Source organism: Gambusia affinis, linkage group LG09 (genome assembly GCF_019740435.1).
Source record: "Gambusia affinis linkage group LG09, SWU_Gaff_1.0, whole genome shotgun sequence".
Classification (NCBI taxonomy): Eukaryota; Metazoa; Chordata; class Actinopteri; order Cyprinodontiformes; family Poeciliidae; genus Gambusia; species Gambusia affinis.
Genome location: NC_057876.1, coordinates 13,529,315 through 13,550,849, shown reverse-complemented (window position 1 = coordinate 13,550,849; position 21,535 = coordinate 13,529,315). Strand labels below are relative to the sequence as shown.

The 21,535-nt window shown below is 35.7% G+C and overlaps 2 protein-coding genes across 13 annotated transcripts in view; both read left to right on the top strand.

Moving 5' to 3' along the window:
• Positions 1 to 21,535, top strand: part of LOC122837613 (carcinoembryonic antigen-related cell adhesion molecule 1-like) — a 34,919-nt gene that overhangs the window by 3,276 nt on the left and 10,108 nt on the right. For 3 of the 9 annotated variants that reach the window (XM_044128081.1, XM_044128075.1, XM_044128074.1), the window contains 2 exons: positions 368 to 685; positions 7,793 to 8,047. In XM_044128081.1, coding sequence (XP_043984016.1) covers positions 368 to 685; positions 7,793 to 8,047 — 573 coding nt within the window. Of the gene's footprint in view, positions 1 to 367; positions 686 to 892; positions 1,148 to 1,413; positions 2,835 to 7,792; positions 8,048 to 8,119; positions 8,309 to 8,685; positions 8,959 to 10,547; positions 10,770 to 21,535 lie in introns of those variants that run through there. The other 6 variants (XM_044128078.1, XM_044128077.1, XM_044128080.1 and 3 more) reach the window with 6 other exon arrangements.
• Positions 11,473 to 16,400, top strand: LOC122837614. Of its 4 annotated transcripts, XR_006371800.1 has the most exons (6): positions 11,473 to 11,494; positions 12,310 to 12,392; positions 13,518 to 13,695; positions 14,643 to 14,960; positions 15,592 to 15,702; positions 15,824 to 16,400. XR_006371800.1 is itself a non-coding variant. In XM_044128083.1 (5 exons), the coding sequence occupies exons 2-5, from the start codon at positions 13,647 to 13,649 to the stop codon at positions 15,946 to 15,948; spliced, it is 603 nt and encodes a 200-aa protein (XP_043984018.1). In that variant the 5' UTR covers positions 11,491 to 12,591; positions 13,518 to 13,646; the 3' UTR covers positions 15,949 to 16,400. The 4 variants fall into 4 exon arrangements, 2 of the variants coding, with proteins under 2 accessions (XP_043984018.1, XP_043984017.1); XR_006371799.1 differs by having other exon boundaries at positions 11,491 to 12,392; XM_044128083.1 differs by having other exon boundaries at positions 11,491 to 12,591.

Here is a 21,535-nt window from a genome sequence, read left to right as displayed (position 1 = left end):
TTATTTCTGTCAGACAGATTTATTTGCATGCCAGCATTTATACACAAAGTGGTACAAAGCAGTCTATAGAAAGTTTTAAATGTACTGAAAGAAAAATTACATGAAGATGAAATTAAGATACAGTGTTAAATTAAATTTAATCCTAATTAAATAGAATTACTTTATTATTATTATTTTTATTGTACATACAAAACAGATTCCTGAATCAAAAATAACTGGACAAAATATTACAATGATTAATTTTCTTTTCAATATATGTAGTCCAGTGGCTAATAGAATGTTTCATTCAAAATAATAAAAAAATAATAATAAAGTTAATTTACCAGTTAATCTTATTTGTCATTCTTATTCTTGTTCTTCCTTTAAGCGGTGAAAACTTTCTGTGACGGCAGACAAAATGGATCTCAGTGTTTTGGAGTTTTGGAAGGAGAAGTAGAAGTTCAGCTGATGGACAACGTGTCAGAAATACCCAGATTCAGATGGACAATGAATAATATTGTGATACTCAATTGGACGAATGAAAAAGACATTGGTTTAAAGAACGACGACAGAATAACCTTTGTTCCCAGTAATGGATCAATCAGGATCAATGACCTGAGAAGGACTGATAGCGGTGAATGTAAACTTGAAATGTTTGATGGAAATAGAAAAAAGACATTGAAAACTCTGCAACTATTTGTTATAGGTAATCAAATATCTCTCTTGAATTTTTTTTCTATTTCTTACTCTTTTACTTTTGTTTCATTTCATGACATGAATTAGAGACACATTTTACTTAAATAAAAATATCTTACAACAGACTTCATTTTATTTTCTATGTTTTCTAACTTCCAACTCAAATTAAAAATTGAGCGATTTTCTGTAATTAATTCTTCATGTGATTCTCTCTCAGCTCCTGTGTCCTCTGTCCAGCTGGTTGCTGAGTGTTTGCTCCAGGGACAGATGAAGGTGTCCTGTGTGTCTCAAGGTGACAGTCCTCAGTACAGCTGGACTCTGGATGGACACACACTGACAGACTCTGAGCTCTTCTCTAGAAATACTGAGACCAACATCATCGTTCTGAGACAAAACATCCTAGGACATCTGGTCTGCTCAGTCAGGAATCTAGTCAGTAACTCCTCACAAGAGATGAACTTAACTGGCTGTGGTGAGTAAGAAAAAAAAAATAATTAGATTATATTAGTAGTTTGTAATCTGTTTAAGAAGACACAGTCAAAAAGCAAATAGCAGCCCTTACGACAATGATCAGCTTTGGTATATTTGCAACTAAAAATGACTATAAATTGAATAGATTACTTCATCCTCTGGTGTGAGAACTGCTGCAGTTCATCCAGCAAAAAATACAATCTTACAATCTACGATGAAAACTCATCAGTTTAATTAAACTAATGAAGTTTTTTTGTCTTTAAACAGAACCATCCTCCTGGCTCACTTTGGGATTGCGTAGCATAGTTGTGGTTCTTCCTTTAATTGGCCTTTGTCTCTACGTCACTTGGAAGCAAAAGAAATATGAAAAAGCCAAATCCTCGGCCATCCCACCCACAGTGGAGAATCCAGAGGACTCTGTCCTGATGGTTCAACTGAGCTCTGCACCTTAGATTGATGACATTATGACTTTAATTTGTAAAAATTCAACATAAGCTCACAAATATAAACATGTAAATAGTTCTGGGATTTGCTGCCATGTTTCATGAGTGTTTTATCATACAACATTCCAATCTGTCTTATTTCAATTATGTTAAAGTGAAACTTTTTGTTTAATTTCTTTCTTGTGATATATATAGTCAACATTCTGTCTCATGTTTTTTATGTATTTTCCAATTTATTGTGCTTTCAATAAATTAGCATTCATCTATTATTGAGTTGTACTATGAGCTTATTATGAGATACAATGGTGTGAATAAGTGTTTGCCCTGATTTCCTGTTTTTTGTATGTTTCTCACACTTAACTTAAACTAACTTACTTCTAAGGACGTCTTACATGTGTTGGAACCACTGAAGTAAACAGTAGTAGTCATACAAAACCAGCAGGGGAAAATAGAAACTTCACAGAAAATATCTGAACATGTAGCAAACATGGAAGTTGTTTTTGTTTTTCTTGATGCAACTTGGACTGTTTTAAATGTGTGTACAATAAATAAACTACATGTTACAAGAATCTATTTTTTTTAGCAACTGTATAAGCATAAGTATTTTAAATAAACTTTATTTGTATAAAGATCTCTCTTTCTGATTGTAAATAAGTTTAAATTTCTTTTCAAAAAAAGATATTTATCAAGTGCTGATTCGAAACTACTGTCATCATTTGTGTTATAATTTTGTTTGTGCCTTTTTATTCAGTTACAATAACAAAATTGCTTTTTCAGGAAATGGACACACCCTTTAAGAATTATTTCAATATTCATCACCTCATTATATAGAAACCTGTTTAAAAATGTTTCTCAAAAAACGTGTCATTCTTAGAGAGTGGAAGTCTGCCTCACCTCCCTCCTTTAAATGCTGGCTGAACAACATGACTTCCTGTTTACATCTTGAAAAAATACGCTACACTCTCAATAATAATGTACACAGATATGTTGGGACGTGGGGGCCATTCCTTGAACTTTTGAGTAATACCACTGGACACGGGTAGTGACAGACTAGCGTCTGCTCTGTGGCCCTGCTGCCTCCCTGCCTGTCAGAAAGGCTGTAGGTTGGCCTCTCGGTTGGTACACAAGACACTTAAAACACCCTGATGCACTCATTTCCAGCAGTATGCGGAGGAGCTGAATATTTTATTTAGTTATCTTACTTGTTTTAGTTGTACATATTAACCTTCTCTCTTTTTTTCTTTTCTTTCTGTTTCTCCCCATCTATCTTTTTGCTGTTCTATCCTTAATAACTTGGGGCGGTTTGGGTCGGGGTATCACTGTTTTTGTTGTTTATTTTCTGGTTACATAAATGATAGTTGGACAGTCGTATTCTGGAATTTATCTGTAACTGCAATCTTGTTTGGATTCATTCACTGATGATGACAATGTAGACGATCCCAATGCCAGCGTCAACCGACGCCAATTGGTCATCGCAGTCTGATCGATGTTCCGGATATCATTGTATTTTGATAACTGTCCTGCAGTTTTGTTAATTTGTCAAAAACAATAAATATATTAAACAAAAAATGTTTCTCAAAAACTGTTTGAATATTATCTTTGTCCTCCTCTCAAAGACTTTTTGTTGGTTAAATGGGGAAGTGAGACTCATATCATTTCCTTCCCTCGTCTCAGTGAGTTAAAAACATGAACGCTACAGTTATTTCATATGATCAAGGTGTTTGCCAGTTCTCCTCTGTTGCTGATCACTAACAGGACACACAGCAGGTTATTCAGAATAAAATGTAAATGTTACATTCTGGATAAAATACCTCAAAATCTTGCAGCAGTTGAGTGAATCAGTGAGCAAAGATGAAAACCGTCTTTGGATTGTTTCTGATGTCACTCCAAGTCGCTCATGGTGAGTTTTTTAACTTTTCTCCTGGCACCAAATTTATTCTGTTACAAATGAACAACGTGTGGTAAAATACTTACATTACATGATTTCTCCTTAAACTTTGATTGTATGGTATTTTAATTAAATTTGGAGAATTTCTTTGAAAAATGTACATTTAATAAAAAAAACAGAAATGTTCCAAACCTGTTTCATATGACTGAAGTATGTGGAAGTGTTTCAACTCATTAGCAAAATGTACATTTGTTGATAAAAGTCAAGAAATGTAATGGTTAATTCACATACACGCATAGATGATTTTTGCTACTCGTTTTTAGTTATTAAAAATTTTGCATCAAACTTTAAGTCAAAACAAAATGTTGAAGACAAGAGGGCAATAGGTGCACTCGTCTGCGGTGAGTGGATGGAGCACTGTGAGGAAGATGCAACGAGGAGTCACTAGGGGGCAGCAGCAGCAGCAGCAGCAGCAGCAGCAGCAGCAGCAGCAGCAGCAGCAGCAGCAGCAGCAGCAGCAGCTTAGGGTGGAGCGGAGGTGGCAGCGGGTGTGACAGATTGCTTCTTCTTCTGAATGTGTCATAAAGTTCAAAAACTATTTCCAACATAAATGAGTCTTTTTTGAATTGATCAAAAAGGTCACAAAAATCCTCCTCGGAATCAATGTCAAAAAACTTGTTAGGCAGAAGTGACTGGGGAAAACTTGGAAGCAGTGGAAGGTGTCGGGGTGGTTACTGAAGAGGTTTGAAACTGGTTCTTCATACGATCGCAGTCCGACTCCACTCTCATTTCCTCCAGCAGCAGCGGAGAAGGAAGGATCTCTACATCCTTGTATAGATCCCTCTGGGCAACTCCAACTGCTGCTGGATCCATCCCTCTCGGTCCATCTGATCCATTGAAGCCGCAACCTCACCTTGTTTTTGGTCGGGTCCTTCTGTCATGATTTGTGGAAGAGGTGGAAAGGAGAAAAATGGTAGACCCAGGTTGCAGGGAAGGCGATGGTGATTTAATGATGAAATATACAACAATTCAGACAGGACAGAAGAGCAAAGGCAATGACTCACACTGGTAGTAACTGGAACTCGACTGGAAGACAACTGACAGAATAGACAGACTGGTTCAACAAGGACCCGAAGAGGAACAAGGAACATGGGTTTAAAAACACAGAGGGTAATCAGGGAACGAGACACAGCTGGGAAAAACCAAGGTGTAAACAGGACCGCACGGAGACTCAAAAGGCACAGAAATCCAAAATAAACACACAGAAAAACTCAAATCAATACAGAGAAAACCCAATCCTGACAAAAGTCGGTGAGGTGTGAGAAATGCACAGTGCTTTGTATTATAAATGTGCGAGTGGCTTAAAGAATCCTTTTTTTGACTAAGATTAAAAAAAATAAATACACTACTTCTTCTAATTCTTGTTCTTGTTTTTCCTTTAAGCGGTGAAACTTTCCTGTGACGGCAGACAAAATGGAGCTGAAAATGTAGAGTTTTGGGAAGAGCAGACTGTCTCGCTGAACCAGGTTCTCATTCAGGGGGTTTGGCAGGAAACATTTTGTGTGGACTTAATTCATGAGGGTTCACTTTGATTGCTCCACAGTCTGTTTGTGAGGAATATGTTCAAATCAAAGAAAGATAATCTGTGTTGTATTTTTGGGAGTAATTGTGTTGTGAGCTATCAGGAACATAAACTTTTTTGTGATATCAGTATCAACTATAAAAGTAAGTAGTTAACTTTATTCAGTTTAGGTTATTACCTTTGTCACAGCAAAGAAGGTCAGCAGTTACAATTGCTGTTGGAATTGGTTTATGAGAGAAGCCCAACTTGAAAAGACATTGCTAACCACTGGTGTCTAAAAATAATCAAGCTAAATGTTGAACAAACTTATTTCCTGTTTTTCTGTGGTAGAACTGTTTCTGCTCTAAGATGATACAATCCTATGAATATCTTCAGCAAGTTGCAACAAAATCAATCAGCAGTTAGATTAGCTCAACTCTTTGCCTCTTTGTCCCACGTCTGCTCTAGTTTCGCCAAGTCCTTTTGATATGCAGTGAACTTTTAAACTTCATGTGTTAAATTTAATATTTTAATAATTTTTCACATCACGTCTAGTTAAACAATGTCTAATAAGACTTTGTTTCTAAACCTTGTTCCTCTTTTATATTTTCCTCTTGTTGAAACAAATTAGTTAGCCTGGCATAAAATATATTTTTGGTGTTCTTTTCTATCAAAGTGACAAAATCCAGAAAGTATATACTCACAAATAATTTGAGGAGAGCATTATTATGAAGTTCATCTTTTTATGAAGTTTGTTTTCTTTTTTTACCTACAGCTTAGTTGTTCTAATATTGATGTCAAAGTCTTTCTGGGTGGATTTTGCGAGTTTCCGTATTCGTCTAAGTAGTCCGTATGTTCACTTCCTTTTTAGATCTCTCCATTCCCTCTGAATGTAGTTTTTTAAAAATATATTGTTGGTGTTGGATTTCTACCAAAGTGACAAATTCACTTTGGTAGAAATCCAAAGTGGATCCATATCATGTTGGTGGAAACTCATACAGAATCTACTCTTTTTATATGAGTATATAAGTATTCATTCTTTGTGGGGGTTTTGTCTGACAGCTCAGTTTTTGTAATATCAATGTCATAATTTTTGTGTGATGATGCCATGAGCTTCCGTATTCGTCTAAGTATTGACAAATACTTAGATAATACTTGTTCACTTCCTTTTTAGATCTCTCAATTCCTTCTGAATGCAGTTGTTCATCAGTGACATGAGTTCAGTCCTCCTAAGCAAACAAACGTCGATTTTGTCAAAGATTACTGAGAGCTGCTAATCAACAAACCTGAATAATAAAGAAAGATGGCAGCAGCTGTTGGACTGTTGCTGATGATACTTGGAGTCTCTCAAGGTGAGTTAAAATATTGTTCATGTTACTTTATCAGGGTTTTATCAGGGCTTTAGATACAGTGTTGGCAATACGTTAAAGAAAAAGGCTTTAAACAAAAACTACATTAAATCTACATTTAAAATACATTTATCATTGTTCTTCAAGTTGTTAAGCAGCTCAGTCTTCCGTGTTTAGTCAGAGCAGCAAAACCACAAAATGGCTTCCATGTTCTTATTTTCTGCTTTTTTATCTTTAACATCACTTCAAATCTTTGAGTGGCAATATTTCTGAAACATGTTGTTATGATGTAAAGCACTTTGAAATGTCTGGTTGCTGAAAGGTGTTATACAAATAAAATTTGATTTGATTTGATTTACTTGTCTTAACCTGATCAGAAATGTAAAAAATGAGTAGGTTTTCCTTTGTATATCTTGGTAATGAGAAAAAGAGTCAGTTTGTGAGATTTTTGTGTAAACAATATAATTCCTGGAATACAAAAACAAATTCCTGAATCAAAAATAACTGAACAAAATATTACAATGATTTTTTTTTTCAATATATGTAGTCCAGTGGCTAACAGAATGCCTTCATTTTGTAAAAATAAATAAATAAATAAATAAATAAATACAAATAATAATAATAATAATGTTAATAATTATTATTATATAATCATTTCATTCTTATTATTAATAATAATAATAGTAATAATAATAATTGTTATTATTATTATTATTATTATTATTATTATTTAATAATAGTAATAATAATAATTGTTATTATTATTATTATTATTATTATTATTATTATTATTATTATTATTATTATTATTATTATTATAATAAAGTAAATTTACCAGTTAATCTTATTTGTCATTCTTATTCTTGTTCTTCCTTTAAGCGGTGACACCTTTCTGTGACGGCAGACAAAATGGAGTTCAGTGTTTTGGAGTTTTGGGAGGAGCAGTAGAAGTTCAGCTGATGAACAACGTGTCAGAAATACCCTCATTCAACTGGAAGATGAATGGCATTGTGATACTCAATTGGAGGAATGAAAAAGACGTTGGTTTAAAGAACGACGACATAATAACCTTTTTTCCCAGTAATGGATCAGTCAGGATCAATGACCTGAGAAGGACTGATAGTGGTGAATATGAACTTGGAATGTTTGATGGAAATGGAAAAAACACAGGAATGAAAACTCTACAACTATTTGTTATAGGTAATCAAATATTTCTCTTGACTTTTTTTTGTATTTCTTACTCTTACTTTTGTTTCATTTCATGACATGAATTAGAGACACATTTTACTTACATAAAAATATTTTACAACAGACTTCATTTTATTTTCTATGTTTTCTAACTTCCAACCCAAATTAAAAAGGAGCAATTTTCTCTAATTAATTTTTTCGTGTGTTTCTCTCTCAGCTCCTGTGTCCTCTGTCCAGCTGGTCGCTGAGTGTTTGTCCCAGGGACAGATGAAGGTGTCCTGTGTGTCTCAAGGTGACAGTCCTCAGTACAGCTGGACTCTGGATGGACACACACTGACAGACTCTGAGCTCTTCTCTAGAAATACTGAGACCAACATCATCGTTCTGAGACAAAACATCTTAGGACATCTGGTCTGCTCAGTCAGGAATCCAGTCAGTAACTCCTCCAAAGGAATGAACTTAAATGACTGTGGTGAGTGATAAAAGATGAATAATTATTTTTTATTATGATCCATACATGATTTATAATTTTTTTTGCTTCTAGGCTTCATTTTCATCAACTGCACTTCCAATGGGACACAAATAGCTAAATGGGTGTATAAAGAAAATAAAACCCTGTGTGTTGAACGAACAACAGTCCCTCCAACAACTGAATATACTATTGTGGGTATGAAGACACAGTCAAATACTTCTCCTACAAGCCCTAGCAACAATCATCTACCTTGGTACATTAGTAAGTGAAAATTAAACTCTGCTGTGGTAAATTCAATATAATCAATTCCTTTCTCCATTCCTGCCAATCTGCTTAGATCCCACAGAGTAACACTGAGCTTAAAGACCCGTGTTTGTCTTATTTTCTAATGTTTTCATACAGAGCAGTTGCCTGTAATGGGTGGTGTATTAGCACAGTCAAAAAGCAAATAGCAGCCCTTATGACAATGATCAACTTTGGTATATTGGCATCTAAAAATGACTATAAATTGAATAGATTACTTCATCCTCTGGTGTGAGAACTGCTGGAGTTCATCCAGCAAAAAATACAATCTTACAATCTACGATGAAAACTCATCAGTTTAATTAAACTAATGAATTTTTTTTGTCTTTAAACAGAACCGTCCTCCTGGCTCACTTTGGGATTGCGTAGCATAGTTGTGGTTCTTCCTTTAATTGGCCTTTGTCTCTACTTCACTTGGAAGCAAAAGAAATATGAAAAAGCCAAATCCTCGGCCATCCCACCCACAGTGGAGAATCCAGAGGACTCTGTCCTGATGGTTCAACTGAGCTCTGCACCTTAGATTGATGACATTATGACTTTAATTTGTAAAAATTCAACATAAGCTCACAAATATAAACATGTAAATAGTTCTAGGATTGGCTGCCATGTTTCATGAGTGTTTCATCATACAACATTCCAATCTGTCTTATTTCAATTATGTTAAAGTGAAACTTTTTGTTTAATTTCTTTCTGGTGATATATATTGTCAACATTTTGTTTCATGTTTTCATGTTTTTTATGTATTTTCCAATTTATTGTGCTTTCAATAAATTAGCATTCATCTATTATTGACTTGTACTATGAGCTTATTATGACTTACAATGATGTGAATAAGTGTTTGTCCTGATTTCTTGTTTTTTGTATGTTTCTCACACTTAACTTAAACTAACTTACTTCTAAGGATGTCTTACATGTGTTGGAACCACTGAAGTAAACAGTAATAGTCATACAAAACCAGCAGGGGAAAATAGAAACTTCACAGAAAAAACCTGAACATGTAGCAAACATGGATGTTGTTTTTGTTTTTCTTGATGCAACTTGGACTGTTTTAAATGTGTGTACAATAAATAAACTACATGTTACAATAATCAAATTTTTTTAGCAACTGTATAAGCATAAGTATTTTAAATAAACTTTATTTGTATAAAGATCTCTCTTTCTGATTGTAAATAAGTTTAAATTTCTTTTCAAAAAAGATATTTATCAAGTGCTGATTCAAAACTACTGTCATCATTTGTGTTATAATTTTTTTTGTGCCTTTTTATTCAGTTACAATAACAAAATTGCTTTTTCAGGAAATGGACACACCCTTTAAGAATTATTTCAATATTCATCACCTCATTATATAGAAACCTGTTTAAAAATATTTCTCAAAAAACACGTCATTCTTACAGAGTGGAAGTCTGCCTCACCTCCCTCCTTTAAATGCTGGCTGAACAACATGACTTCCGGTTTACATCTTGAAAAAATACGCTACACTCTCAATAATAATGTACACAGATATGGTGGGACATGGGGGCCATTCCTTGAACTTTTGAGTAATACCACTGGACACGGGTAGTGACAGACTAGCGTCTGCTGTGTGGCCCTGTTGCCTCCCTGCCTGTCAGAAAGGCTGTAGGTTGGCCTCTCGGTTGGTACACAAGACCCTTAAAAGACCCTGATGCACTCATTTCCAGCAGTATGCGGAGGAGCTGAATATTTTATTTAGTTATCTTACTTGTTTTAGTTGTACATATTAACCTTCTCTCTTTTTTTTTTCTTTCTGTTTCCCCCCCATCTATCTTTTTGCTGTTCTATCCTTAATAACTTGGGGCGGTTTGGGTCGGGGTATCACTGTTTTTGTTGTATATTTTCTGGTTACATAAATGATAGTTGGACAGTCGTATTCTGGAATTTATCTGTAACTGCAATCTTGTTTTGATTCATTCACTGATGATGACAATGTAGACAATCCCAATGCCAGCATCAACCGACACCAATTGGTCATCGCAGTCTGATCGATGTTCCGGATATTATTGTATTTTGATAACTGTCCTGCAGTTTTGTTAATTTGTCAAAAACAATAAATATATTAAACAAAAAATGTGTCTCAAAAACTGTTTGAATATTATCTTTGTCCTCCTCTCACAAAGACTTTTTTTTGGTTAAATGGGGAAGTGAGACTCATATAATTTCCTTCCCTCGTCTCAGTGAGTTAAAAACATGAACACTACAGTTATTTCATATGATCAAGGTGTTTGCCAGTTCTCCTCTGTTGCTGATCAATAACAGGACACACAGCAGGTTATTCAGAATAAAATGTAAATGTTACATTCTGGATAAAATACCTCAAAATCTTGCAGCAGTTGAGTGAATCAGTGAGCAAAGATGAAAACCGTCTTTGGATTGTTTCTGATGTCACTCCAAGTCGCTCATGGTGAGTTTTTTAACTTTTCTCCTGGCACCAAATTTATTCTGTTACAAATGAACAACGTGTGGTAAAATACTTACATTACATGATTTCTCCTTAAACTTTGATTGTATGATATTTTAATTAAATTTGTAGAATTTCTTTGAAAAATATACATTTAATAAAAAAACAGAAATGTTCCAAACCTGTTTCATATGACTGAAGTATGTGGAAGTGTTTCAACTCTGGCTCATTAGCAAAATGTAAATTTGTTGATAAAAGTAAAGAAATGTAATGGTTAATTCACAAACACGCAGAGATGATTTTTGCTACTCGTTTTTAGTTGTTAAAAATTTAGCATCAAACTTTAAGTCAAAACAAAATGTTGAAGACAAGAGGGCAATAGGTGCACTCGTCAGCGGTGAGTGGAGGGAGCACTGTGAGGAAGATGCAATGAGGAGTCACTAGGGGGCAACAGGGAGAGCACCTACTTACAGGGGTAGAACGTGCTGCTGGCTCTGCAGCAGCAGCAGCAGCAGCAGCAGCAGCAGCAGCAGCAGCAGCAGCAGCAGCAGCAGCAGCAGCAGCAGCAGCAGCAGCAGCAGCAGCAGCAGCAGCAGCAGCAGCAGCAGCAGCAGCAGCAGCAGCAGCAGCAGCAGCAGCAGCAGCAGCAGCAGCAGCAGCAGCAGCAGCAGCAGCAGCAGCAGCAGCAGCAGCAGCAGCAGCAGCAGACACGGGGACCTTGTCTGCAGGTTAGGCTGGAGCGGAGGTGGCAGCGGGTGTGACAGATTGCCAAAAAAGTTGTTAGGCAGAAGTGACTGGGGAAAACTTGGAAGCAGTGGAAGGTGTCGGGGTGGTTAATGAAGAGGTTTAAAACTGGTTCTTCATACGATCGGAGTCCGACTCCACTCTCATTTCCTCCAGCAGCAGCAGAGAAGGAAGGATCTCTACATCCTTGTATAGATCCCTCTGGGCAACTCCAACTGCTGCTGGATCCATCCCTCTCGGTCCATTTGATCCATTGAAGCCGCAACCTCACCTTGTTTTTGGTCGGGTCCTTCTGTCATGATTTGTGGAAGAGGTGGAAAGGAGAAAAATGGTAGACCCAGGTTGCAGGGAAGGCGATGGTGATTTAATGATGAAATATATAACAATACAGACAGGACAGAAGAGCAAAAGCAATGACTCACTGGTAGTAACTGGAACTCGACTGGAAGACAACTGACAGAATAGACAGACTGGTTCAACAAGGACCCGAAGAGGAACAAGGAACATGGGTTTAAAAACACAGAGGGTAATCAGGGAACGAGACACAGCTGGGAAAAACCAAGGTGTAAACAGGACCGCACGGAGACTCAAAAGGCACAGAAATCCAAAATAAACACACAGAAAAACTCAAATCAATACAGAGAAAACCCAATCCTGACAAAAGTCGGTGAGGTGTGAGAAATGCACAGTGCTTTGTATTATAAATGTGCGAGTGGCTTAAAGAATCCTTTTTTTGACTAAGATTAAAAAAAATAAATACACTACTTCTTCTAATTCTTGTTCTTGTTTTTCCTTTAAGCGGTGAAACTTTCCTGTGACGGCAGACAAAATGGAGCTGAAAATGTAGAGTTTTGGGAAGAGCAGACTGTCTCGCTGAACCAGGTTCTCATTCAGGGGGTTTGGCAGGAAACATTTTGTGTGGACTTAATTCATGAGGGTTCACTTTGATTGCTCCACAGTCTATTTGTGTGGAATATGTTCAAATCAAAGAAAGATAATCTGTGTTGTATTTTTGGGAGTAATTGTGTTGTGAGCTATCAGGAACATCAACTTTTTTGTGATATCAGTATCAACTATAAAAGTAAGTAGTTAACTTTATTCAGTTTAGGTTATTACCTTTGTCACAGCAAAGAAGGTCAGCAGTTACAATTGCTGTTGGAATTGGTTTATGAGAGAAGCCCAACTTGAAAAGACATTGCTAACCACTGGTGTCTAAAAATAATCAAGCTAAATGTTGAACAAACTTATTTCCTGTTTTTCTGTGGTAGAACTGTTTCTGCTCTAAGATGATACAATCCTATGAATATCTTCAGCAAGTTGCAACAAAATCAAGCAGTTAGATTAGCTCAACTCTTTGCCTCTTTGTCCCTCGTCTGCTCTAGTTTCGCCAAGTCCTGTTGATATGCAGTGAACTTTTAAACTTCATGTGTTAAATTTAATATTTTAATAATTTTTCACATCACGTCTAGTTAAACAATGTCTAAAAAGGCATTGTTTCTAAACCTTATTCCTCTTTTATATTTTCTATCAAAGTGACAAAATACAGAAAGTATATACTCACAAATAATTTGAGGAGAGCATTATTATGAAGTTCATCTTTTTATGAAGTTTGTTTTCTTTTTTTACCTACAGCTTAGTTGTTCTAATATTGATGTCAAAGTCTTTCTGGGTGGAGTTTCCGTATTCGTCTAAGTAGTCCGTATGTTCACTTCCTTTTTAGATCTCTCCATTCCCTCTGAATTTAGTTTTTTAAAAATATATTTTTAGTGTTGGATTTCTACCAAAGTGACAAATTCACTTTGGTAGAAATCCAAAGTGGATCCATATCATGTTGGTGGAAACTCATACAGAATCTAATCTTTTTATATGAATATATAAGTATTCATTCTTTGTGGGGGTTTTGTCTGACAGCTCAGTTTTTGTAATATCAATGTCCTAATTTTTGTGTGATGATGTCATGAGCTTCCGTATTCGTCTAAGTAGTTCGTATGTTCACTTCCTTTTTAGATCTCTCCATTCCCTCTGAATGCAGTTGTTCATCAGTGACATGAGTTCAGTCCTCCTAAGCAAACAAACGTCGATTTTGTCAAAGATTACTGAGAGCTGCTAATCAACAAACCTGAATAATAAAGAAAGATGGCAGCAGCTGTTGGACTGTTGCTGATGATACTTGGAGTCTCTCAAGGTGAGTTAAAATATTGTTCATGTTACTTTATCAGGGTTTTATCAGGGCTTTAGATACAGTGTTGGCAATACTTTAAAGAAAAAGGCTTTAAACAAAAACTACATTAAATCTACATTTAAAATACATTTATCATTGTTCTTCAAGTTGTTAAGCAGCTCAGTCTTCCGTGTTTAGTCAGAGCAGCAAAACCACAAAAAGGCTTCCATGTTCTTATTTTCTGCTTTTTTATCTTTAACATCACTTCAAATCTTTGAGTGGCAATATTTCTGAAACATGTTGACATAATAGTAGTTAATATTTATATTTTAGTGGAGTTTTCTCAACTACAAACATGACTTTAAAAAAATCAACAAAAGAAATAACATTAATAATAGACATTTTGAAACACAAAAGTATAATGTTATTGTTTTCCATGTGTTTTCCAGTCCCGGTCCTCTGGGCACACTGTCCTGCATGCTTAAGATGTTTCTCTGCTTATATGACCTGAAAATAAAGGCTGAATCACAGATCTCCTAATCACTATTATATATGTTATCTGATATCTGTATATAAATGTTGACTGCTATGAAAATATAAATAATAAAAATTATACATCTGATACATCTGATACAAATCAGATAACAAATTCTAATTCTTCAGTCGAAGAATCTACTGGAAAATACAAAATTGAAAAATAAATCTAGAAAATATCTTATAATTTCTTTAACATGTATAAATAAACTGATGCAAACTTTCAAATAAGCAACATGTTTTCTCACTGTTATTAAATTAGGTAAACAATCAAATGACAACATCTTTGGTTGTCAGTGAGACATAATGCATAATAGTAAGGGTGAATATTGACTGTCTCAGAAAACTCATTCTTCTGTTTTCATTTCAGTTTTTCTGTCTTTGGAAGATGACAATTTTAATTGTAAAAAAATGTTTTTTATTTTTTTATATTTCAGGTCTGTCAGCTCACTGTGATGTCAGAAAGGATGGAGTTCAATGTAACGTGACTTTGGGAGAAACTGTGTTTCTACAGCTGATGGACAACGCTTCGGGAATTAGATTTGACTTGAAAAAGGAAAATGTAAATTTACTAAAAGGGGAAAAAAATGGAAAAGTTACAAATGAAATAAAAGACAGATCAGATTTTACATCCAATAATGGAACATTCAGGATTAATGACCTGAAACACAGTGACAGTGGTGAATATAACCTTACAGTCTTTGGTCCAGATGGGAGGCTGACAGAAACTCGGACTTTTCATTTGTCTGTTCAAGGTAAATACCTTACAAGAAAATAAAATTAGATTGGTTTAATTGACATTGACATGATGTGGATAATATATCTAGCTGATTAAAGCTCTGTTATATTAAGTTTTATTTATTTTTTTTCTGTCAGACAGGTTTATTTGCATGCCAGCATTTATACACAAAGTGGTACAAAGCAGTCTATAGAAAGTTTTAAATGTACTGAAAGAAAAATTACATTAAAAAGAAGAAATTTGTATTGTATAAAGAATGAAGCAGTAAACTGTGCATTTCAACCAAATTATTAACTAAGAACTGGTAAGACTAAACTAAAAGCTGCCTGCTCATGTTTGGTTCTTGTCCTGTGAACACCAAGTAAAAAGCTTTTTGATTTCATACCTTCTTCCTAATGTGATGCGTTACTGTCTTTAACATCAGGGCCAACAAATGATCACCTATACTGTTTATTCACACTTTAATAAGTGACACATCTTTTGTTAGTAGCACTCACAGTTTAAATTGATGAAGCCTGTGTTTATTCTTAATTGATCAGACTTCAGAATTGAATTTTGGCTCAGAGCAACAAAGTTCAGGATGTTTGAACAGTTTCACAGATGTGTTCTCTTTTTCTATGCTAACTTGGTTCCTTTTGCCTTTACAGGCAGTTCCTCATTGAGAATCGGACTTATCACGTCAAGTATTTGCGGCGTTCTTCTTTTCTTCATCATTTTAGCTGTCATCTATGCATGGAGGAAAAAACAAAAACGCAAAGGTATAAATCAAATGTAAAAAAAAATTGCCTTATTTGTGGAAAGCTGTCATTGTACTGTAGGTGTTGTTTTTTTTTGTTTTTTTTCCCAAACTGTAAGTGATCATGTATTGTTCATTTTCAGAAACGGAAGATCCCACCGATTTAACCTACGCTGTTGTTACAACAGTGCAGAAGACAGCGGGGAGGTCAAATAAGCAGAAAGTGGAAGAGGAGGTGGAGTACGGCCAGATCAAGTCTGCAGGCTGATTTCAGCGCTCTAAAACAGACATCATGAACTGAATATCAGTTCCAATAATGTACAATGTTCTCAGGACAGATGGATGAAGAAGCTGGAATCCTCTTTTATTGTGATTTTACATTAGAAAAGCTTACAAACTATTAAAGCTCATAATGCAGTATGTCTGATGTCGCCACAAATGTATTTGGTCACGGTGAAGTTTAATTTGTTGATGCTCTGCACTGATGTCTCCTAAAATACCAGAAAAAAGACTAATTCAAAGTAATTGTCCTAATTGGGGAAATTGTGTCTATTTGGTTTTAGTTAAGTTCTTTTGATCAAAAAATATTTTTAGACAGTCAAAACAGGGACACTATAGAGCATATATTGTAAACCAATATATACCGTGTTCTCTTCTCTGTCCACTTTTAAAGCTCGTCTTAAAACCCATCTATTTAACTTGGCTTTCAACACCAGTGAGATCTAGTTTAAAGTGTATGTCTTTGTTTTTAAACTACTTTTAATTATAATTATTCTTATTTTGTTGTGTTTTTGGATTGTACAGCACTTTGTATCAACTGTGGTTGTTTTAAAGTGCTTTATAAATAAAGCTGGTATGGTATGGTATGGTGTTACTGAGATATTATATTGTAAACTGCTGTCTTTTTATTGTTCAATATACATTCACTTTTTGAACTAAAAAGAAAAGTTCCTACTCAGTTGCACATCCCTTGGATCATAAGTTCAACATGTTTCTATTTCCGATGACTTCAGAGTATTTTATTTTCTATTTCACAATCTTGAACAGCATGTTATTGCTGTTGTGGCATTTAAAGTATTTTTTTAACACTTTTTGATCTTTTCTGTTAACCTGCATTAAGATATTTGTACACAGTAAAATTTCCAGATTAAAATTTACTCAATTTGAAAAAATTTTCTCTAAAAAAGACAGTATTTGGTCCCAGTCTAAATAGAGTAAAATTTACTCTCATGGAAGAGTTGAAATTACAGATTAAAATCAACTCCATTTAGTGCAAAAATTTTATTCAATGCCAAGAGAATTTACTCCAAATTTTTTAAAAGAAAAAATACTCTAGCGTATTTTAACTCCAAGTGGAATATAATTTACTCTACAGAGAATTACATTCTATTCTAAGTAGAGATAAATTTTAGTCTAACTAAAAAGGAATTTTACACAAAACATAATAACATTTTATTCCATATAGTGTAAAATTGTGCTCTTAATAGTATAAAATTTTACTCCTAATTTAATTTAATTCCATATTGTGCTGTTAAATATTTAATTAAATTCTAAAACAGTGCCACATTTATCTTTATTTCACTCAATAAGCAATTGTTTTAAGGAGCCTGGGGATTTAAACCATCTTTCATAGCTACCTTATATTAAAGGTAGCTATGAAACCAATAGAACTGAATATGTTTCCCTGGATCACTGTAAATCTTCAATTCATACTGTGACTTGTGGAGTTCTGCAAGGGTCAGTCCTACCCTTTTTACCATCTACATGCTCCCCCTTGGTCAAATAATCAATAAACACAAGGTTTCCTTCCACTGTTACACCGATGACACACAACTGTACATGAAAATGGACTCCACTTCCCCCACAGTTCTCCCGTCCTCACTTCAGCTTTGTCTGGAGGAGATAAAGGCTTGGATGACTGACAACTCTCTTCAATTTAACAGCAATAAAACGGATGCAATCCTTTTTGGCACCCCTCATCAAACCCAGTCTTCACCTCTCAGCAGTATCTTAATATTTGGCCACAACATCCCCCTTTCCACCTCCGTTACAAACCTTGGAGTTAGGCTTGATTCTAACTTCACCTTTAATACCCACATCCGTCACCTTTGTAAAGTTTCCCTTCTTCATCTTAAAAACATCGCCAGACTCCGCTCCTCCCTCTCCCAACCGGATGCTGAGAGGTTGATCCATGCCTTTATCTCCTCCAGGTTGGATTATTGTAATGCCCTCCTTGTCGGGATCCCTGGAAAAAACCTAAAAAAGCTACAGCACATCCAGAACTGTGCTGCCCGGGTACTGATGAGGAGGCATAAATATGACCATATCACTCCTGTCTTCAAATCCCTCCACTGGCTACCGATCAAACAAAGAATTCATTACAAACTCTGTTTGCTCACCTATCAATGCATCCACGGCACTGCCCCTGCCTACCTAAATGAACTCCCCATACCACACGCCACCTCTCGAAGCCTTCATTCCACCTCCTCTCACCGCCTGCATCAACCAAAGACAGGGCCTTTCAGGCAGTAGCTCCTCGGCTTTGGAATGTCCTCCCAGAATCCCTGGGTCCCTTTTTTACTTGTTACCATTTGGTGTGAGTTATTGTATTTGCGATATTATTTATTATTTATCAGTTATTGTGTGTATTACTGTATGTCTTATTGTAAGTTTTATAATCTATTTTCGTCTCTGTAGCACTTTTTTAAATAATAATAATAATACATTTTATTTGTAACGCACCTTACATTTCAAAGAAATCTCAATTATTATTATTATTAAAAACGATCTGTAAGTCAGATGGCCTTCAAAACAGATGTATGGACCTTACCAGAGGGGCCGCTTTTCATTGGCTGATGCTCATTCTACGTGGTCACGTGGGTGGCAGTCTCACAAACACGAGCTTTTCGTTAGCTAAGTACCGCATAATAGCAGTTCTGATACAACTTCTACACCTTGAAGCCTGTCTGCTACACAGTCTAACGTTAGCTAAACAGATCAATATGCAATGTGTACTGTATCTGACACACACTAAAGATTTTATTTTAGCAGAAAACGCTTTGGACTAAACTGTTACTCGTGTTAGCCACTCTAGCACAAAGTACAGCTGGTCAATCAACCATCGCTGTGTTCAGGGAAGCGCTGATTAATAATCCAGAAATAAATATCAAGCCTGGAAACTTGATATCGTAACGGAGTGAATGTTATGTTTTTAACGTAATCTTTGCTCGTCTTGCGGGGCGCAGGCGGTTGATACGGTAACAAGTGTGCTTAAACTACAAAGAGAGACAGACTAAAAAGGTACGAATGGTTTTGAGTTGATCACCTGTTCGGGTTATTTTACCTTTGTTTACATTTGCTGTGGCTCATTACAGCCGCTGTAGTTTCTAAACGTTGGACCAATTACCCTGTTTGTTTGTGACTATACGTCATTCATAACAAACATCAAAAAGAACAAATAGATTTCATAAAATTTTAACAAACAAATGGCTTCTTTACCGTAACGGAGCTCTTTGGTTCCTCTTATCAGTCTGTAGCTTCTCATATTGAGGTCATCAAACCAAATTTCAGATCTACCATAACTGACCGACTGACACCTGCTAACCTCAGGTTTGCAACCAGCTTGTGACTGAGAAACCAGTAACCTCCTCCCAGATGATGACATGAACTTGGTATTTCCTCTGTCCATTTTAGTAGCCTATATATTGTGAAAATCCGGTAGAAATAATGCACTAATGGAGTCATGTTTACATAGAAACAATGCGCTACGAGGCTTTGCTTGTGAGACTTGTGGTCACGTGGGTCGGTTGTGGGCGGAGCTTGGTAAGGTCCATTTCTGTCGATCTCTTTATTTTACACGCACAGCTTGCATCCTTCATGATATGAAAATAATATTTTTTTCAATAATCATACTTATCAAAGTGAATAAAAAATGAAGATAAAAGGTTGAAACCACCATGAGGAAGAAGCACTGGGTGGCTAACAACTATCCTTAATGGGCTAGGCTCACTGTGGGAAAATAAATGCTATATTTACAACATTCTTCTACTCTATCTCCAATGTTCTCCCTGTACTTGTGTAAGAGTTTTTTAAAACCAAAGAATAAAGACTTCCCTATTCTGAGGTTACATGCTAGCCAATGCAATGTATGACCATGTGTTCCTAGGTTAGAAAGGTTAAATACATGGATAATCCTTCCAGTAGGTTCTGGCACTGCTGTAATTCCAGTTATACTCTCCAAACAGGCACCCAGTAGACATCCTGATTGAATCGCTGATTCATCTTAACTAGCTGCTATCAGAGCAGAGAAGCCGCAGTACTTTGAGCTCCTTTCCCTGTGTCAGAGGCTGAGATATTGGATGGATGGATATTAAGTAGTAGCGTCACTGTAAAGGGATTTTCCAATCTCTTCATCAAGCTGGTTGCTGTATTTTATCGTAATGCCCTATTCAGGTTCTCTTTAGGAGTGCACCGATTGCAGTTTTCTGGCTGAACACTGATTACAGATCTTTTAAAAAGCCTCATCTGCCGATTTTGGCCGATACCAATTTTTTTTTTTTGTCTGAAATGTTGCTCAAAATAGCAAGAAAGTTGCTGAACTGGCAACATTGGCAGCTATTGTTAACAGTAGATGTGTAGGTTGTCGGATAAAGCTCCCATCTTCTTTCTAAAAATTGTTCTTGCAATTTCTATAGGTTTATAAAATCTACCTGATACATGAAATATCATACAAGCTCAATATGCTTCAGCTTTGCTTTTCCTACTGCTTATAAAACGTTTGTTCACATAATACACAAATGCAGTTAAGAGTGATGGCCAAAGTAAACTTCATGAAGCAATGAGCGTCCACTTCATTGTTTTGCCCAAAACTTCAGTACTCATTGCTTCATTCAGTGCTCCCTATCTGCTGCTGCACTAAAAGTGACAGCCTTTTAGTGCAGCAAATCATAGTTAAAAAATATTTGAACATAGTCAGTGTATTCAGTATTGTCACAAAGTTTTCGTCAAACCCATGTCTAGAAACAGTTGGGTCTATTGAAACCTATTGAACTCTGTCATTTCTACCAAGGTAGTACTACTAATAGGTTGACCATCGGTTGTGGTTGTGCTTTCTTTTTGATTTGCCAAAAAATACATTTGATGTTTTAGTGTTGAGAGTGAAGTGCTAATTGGACAGACAGCTTTGTGTTGTTACTTTCTTACTGAAAACTAAGATTCTTCCAAATTCTCTTTTTCTACAACTTCTTCTGATTCTTTGTCGTTAACTAGACAGAATTTCCCTCATCCAATGGCTTTCAGTCTTTTCTGCTGTGTGAGACTGATGTGTGTTTGCTGATGAAACATTTTATTTTTATTATTTTGGAAAATTCTATGACATTTCTGGAGGGTGGGGGTTAATTGAAGAATTATATTGTGAACAGTGATCTCAAAATATTTCCAGATGAAAGTTTTTGTCCTTTTTTATTGGCTCCATTTCAGCCACTGTCGATAAAAAAATACTCTCCTGCTTTCTCATGCTCAACCAAGCTACTGACAACCACTCACAAAGCAAGATGATTTGTAGCACTTTTATCTTGAAAACTGATACACAAAATATAGCAGTGACGTGTCCAGTGTAAGGAGGCATTGTTTGTCATCGGTTGTGTGTTTCAGCAACACACATGCATCAAAGCGAGACTTCATCTGATACATTTTAACTCTCTTCAGAGCTGGTAGGATAATGGCTTACAGCAAACTGTAATCTTCTTACACTTTCTTCTTCTTTTTATTGCTTTTTTTTTTAGGTTTGCTGAGCTCCCTTCCTTATTTCACCTGTAACTGAAAGGTATTTGCACAGTTTTTCTTCTGTAGCTAAT